A 4,000-nucleotide genomic window follows, 5' to 3' on the forward strand; every position below is an offset into this window, starting at 1 on the left:
TAATTCCTATATTGAGAATGTACATATCATGCTTGTTTTCGATTGAAGATGATGTAATTTATCCGAGTATACTTGGAATTAATATAAGATACTTCTGCAATAATTATTTGTTAATTGTAGTAATAAAAAGTTCATTATGCTACAAATTTATGGCATTTATTACTTTATTGTAGAAAAGATATTTCATGAAACCCAATTCGCTTTAACATGATTGATTTCATTCAACAATTATGTATCGGAGAAATCGAATTATTATTTTTATTTACATATTAATTTTAATAATTAAAAAATAATATTTTCAGTAAGAAAATTTTAGAAATGATTTTACTTGTACTTAAAAATAAATGGATTACGAGTTAGTAATTTTATGCGACAAATGTAACGAATAAATAAAGAACATAAATGGAAAAATTACAATATAATCACACAAGTAATTATTAATAATAAAAAAATAACTATAAATATTATTCATTTGTTCCATTGCGAAACTATTACCAAAAAATTTGAAAATGATTTTTTAACATGTACTACGAGAATCATCTTACAGATGATCACCTTGACAAAGGTAAAATGATGTAATTGATCACCGACTAACATTTAAATATATACAGAAAAGTTACAAGATATGAAAATATTTATTATAAAATAACAGAGAGAAACATTCAAACATAACAATTTATCAAATAAAGTTTCATAACATAATAATTAAATATTAGTTTATCACGGCTAATTACGATGTGACTCCGATATCGTTTATAGTTACAGTACAGGACGAGTTCTCGATTAATCTTAAATCTTTCCAAACATTAATTTTTCGGGTTTCACCATGTAACCTTGTTATCAACAATCTCGTGGCTGGTATATTTGCCCAATATTTTCCCAATGCCGGTGTTATGTTAGCAGCATTCGTTTGTTCTGAAGAATTCCATTGGGAGAGTAAGTTCACAGTAATTATAACTGCTTGATACTCCATCGTGAGGAATCGACATACTTCGGCCAAATCTTCAAGCTCGTAAGTTGTCTGGTTATCACTTTGTTGCGCGTTTCGCGGTACCTTGAAGAAAAAATGATCGGTTATTAAAAAAATACGAGTACATTCACATATAAATTAATTTCAATAAAATTAATATTAATATTATATTAATATTAACATTATTCAAATTCTCAACTTATTATTTATCTTAATATTATAAATAATATGAATTAATTTAATACTTTAATTATCAAATAGATAAGAAACGTTATTATTCCCTAATTTTACGCGCGCGCGCGCGCGCGCGCGCGCGTGTGTGTGTGTGTGTGTGTGTGTGTGTTAATCGTATTATTTTTAACATTGATATAACAATAATATAAGGTTTAATTAATAATATATTTGGAATATTATACAAGTTACTAAAAAAATTTATTTATTAAGGTACCTTGAAGATAATTGCCGGTAAAGAATCGATGATCACAAGAAGGATCTTTCTTTCTTCAAAAGATGCTTCATTTTGCTCCTGTTTACAAAGAGTTACCGATTGTCGCAAAACTTGTACCAATTCATAGGAGGAACGAGCTTGATAAATTTTTGTACTGCGCAATGCATCTTTTATAATCTGTAAGAAAGAAAAATTGACTTTCAGAATTCACAATAAAATAGCATTTTAAAGATAATAATTAATTATATAAAAAGTTTATTTTTCAAATCTGTTATTTATTTCTTTCTTTTTAAGGATTACTTTTTCAATTATATTTATATAATTATGATAGATATACGCGCCAATTTTTATTGCTATTTGCAATTAATGTTATTACTTTTGGCTCGAAATTTCTCGCTCTCATAATTCCCTCGTATCGCAATCTGCAGAAATCTTTCTTTGTGTCAAAATACCATACAATGCCGCCCGACCGGCTAGCGACGTTAGCTGCTATTGTGAAACATAATTGAGTCTTCCCGGAGGCTCTTGGTCCACATAATTCGCATAACTGTCCGGGATACAGGCCACCTCTCAGTAATTCGTCCAAACTATTCCAGAATGAGATTAATTAAAAATCAAATACATTTTCTTTCAAATAACATTCTCTTTTCTTCCTCTATGTAAAACTATTGTACGATTTATTTTTTAAGTTTCTCATATCGAATATTTTTATTAATCACAATTCAATTAAGGGATATCTTGTAAACGTACCACGTTACGCTAGTCGGAATTACATTACGTTCTATCACAAGGAGTTGCGTTGCATTCTTTTTTACGCCACCGAATTTCTTCAATATATAGTGCTTCATTTGCAACACATCCTGCAAATAATATTTGATTGAATTTATCAATATTGAGTAAATCAAACTATCTTCCATCAATTTTTCTTTTTTTATTATATATATTATATATATATTATATTATATATATTTCATTCAGTTTTTTCGAATAAAAGTTAAATAAATTAATATCCTGGCGGAAAAAAATTTTTATAAAAAAGTACAGGAAAACATAGATTGAGATAAGATCTTAGAAATTCTTAATTTTTCGTAGATATTCGTAGTGGGACATAAAGAGGTGTTGTTTGAGGGTAGAAAATTTTTAAGTTTCTTTTCAAACAAACAATTACTATTAACAATTATTATTAGGACGCTCCACATCCCACTACAAATATCTATAGAACATTAATGCATAATTTACAATGGCCAGTAGTAGATTAAGGAGTAGGCGTAAAAATCAACCACTCATAGTTGAATATAAGAAGGATAATCAACTGATTGATCGATTTATATGTTTATTTCTTAATTCATTGTCTATTGCTCATTGTAGATCACGCAAAATAATTTCTCGTCTCAATCTATGTAGTTCTTCATAAAAGTTTTTCCGCCAGGATATCGATCGAAATATACTAATTTTTAAATCAAATGTCTTATCATTACAATTATTCATTGAATTAATTGAAGCAATTACAAATGAGTCATGTATATTTTTAAAATCATTAATGCTCGTTTTTATTAATGTAATTTAATTTTATTCTTGGTTCAACTAACTTTTCATCTTTTTCTAGTTCCAAAAAGAAAGAAAAAATGAAGAATAACATGATAAATCAAAATTCAAATTAATTTAATTGGTAGAAACAGACATAAAAAAATGTCCTAATTTTTTCCATTTATTTCAATTCTTGATGTCTAAAAACGAAGCTTATTCTCGGTATAATTTTCAAAAATGTTTTTATTTTATCTTTTATTAACGAGATACGCACTGTGTGCAAAAGACCGGTGATATTCGTTAATTTAATTGGATTCGTTGAGATAAAATCCACGATTGTGACAATGTTTCTCCGCCGCAAATTCTCCGTTATAGTCTCCGATAAACTTGGATGAACATCTGCGTTCAGTTTTACCATTTTTCACCTTTACCGAATATCTGCAAAATCGAAAAATCAGTTCAAAAATCTTCCCTCCAGAAAGAATCTTATAAAAATATAATATTTATAGTCAATTTACATATAGGTAATTATATATAGATAATCATTTAATACTAAATCTTTTAATACTAATTAAAAATAAGTGATTATTTGGCCAGTATTAGTATTTAATTTCTGTAAGGATAGAAAGAAATTTGTAACAAATTAAATAAATAACAAATATAAATAAAATCCTAGACGCATAATATTATATAAGCATATTTTAAGCATATTTTTAGAATATTAAATATACATTGAGTTTTGTTAATTGTTCTCTATAAGTTGCCGAATAATTTTTTACCTCAACTGTAAAAACCTTTAAATTAAAATTTGAACAAATATAAGAAAGAATATCTAAATCATTTTAAATTTAAAATTTAAAATGAAAAAGTATATATTTGATATTTGTCGAGAAAGAGAGAGAGAGAGAGAGAGAGAGAGAGAGAGAGAGCTATTTATTATGCTCGTGGGACAACGTCCCCTACAAGCGACCTAAAACCAATATATAAGAAAGTATTACTAATTAAGTATACATAACGAAAAAGATACTAAATTTTAAGAAAAAACAATATAATAA

General features: G+C 27.0%; 1 protein-coding gene across 1 annotated transcript; it reads right to left on the minus strand.

Annotated features, from left to right (window-relative positions):
• Positions 1-730: 730 nt before the first annotated feature.
• On the minus strand, positions 731-3,363 carry LOC105619206 (DNA repair protein RAD51 homolog 4). The gene is made up of 5 exons (XM_012200730.1): positions 3,220-3,363; positions 2,169-2,278; positions 1,795-2,005; positions 1,419-1,595; positions 731-1,054 (listed from the first exon to the last, which is right to left on the minus strand). Exons 1-5 carry the CDS (start codon positions 3,361-3,363, stop codon positions 731-733), a joined length of 966 nt encoding a protein of 321 aa, XP_012056120.1.
• Positions 3,364-4,000: the final 637 nt, after the last annotated feature.

Source organism: Atta cephalotes (genome assembly GCF_000143395.1).
Source record: "Atta cephalotes unplaced genomic scaffold scaffold00020, whole genome shotgun sequence".
In the NCBI taxonomy this organism is placed as follows: Eukaryota; Metazoa; Arthropoda; class Insecta; order Hymenoptera; family Formicidae; genus Atta; species Atta cephalotes.

Coding starts and splice junctions, on each gene's coding strand:
- LOC105619206 (XM_012200730.1), bottom strand. CDS start 3,363: ATGGTAAAACTGAACGCAGATGTTCATCCAAGTTTATCGGAGACTATA. Junction 2,279..3,219: donor TCACCGGTCTTTTGCACACA/GTGCGTATCTCG, acceptor TATTATTTGCAG/GATGTGTTGCAAATGAAGCA. Junction 1,055..1,418: donor TACCGGCAATTATCTTCAAG/GTACCTTAATAA, acceptor TTTTTCTTCAAG/GTACCGCGAAACGCGCAACA.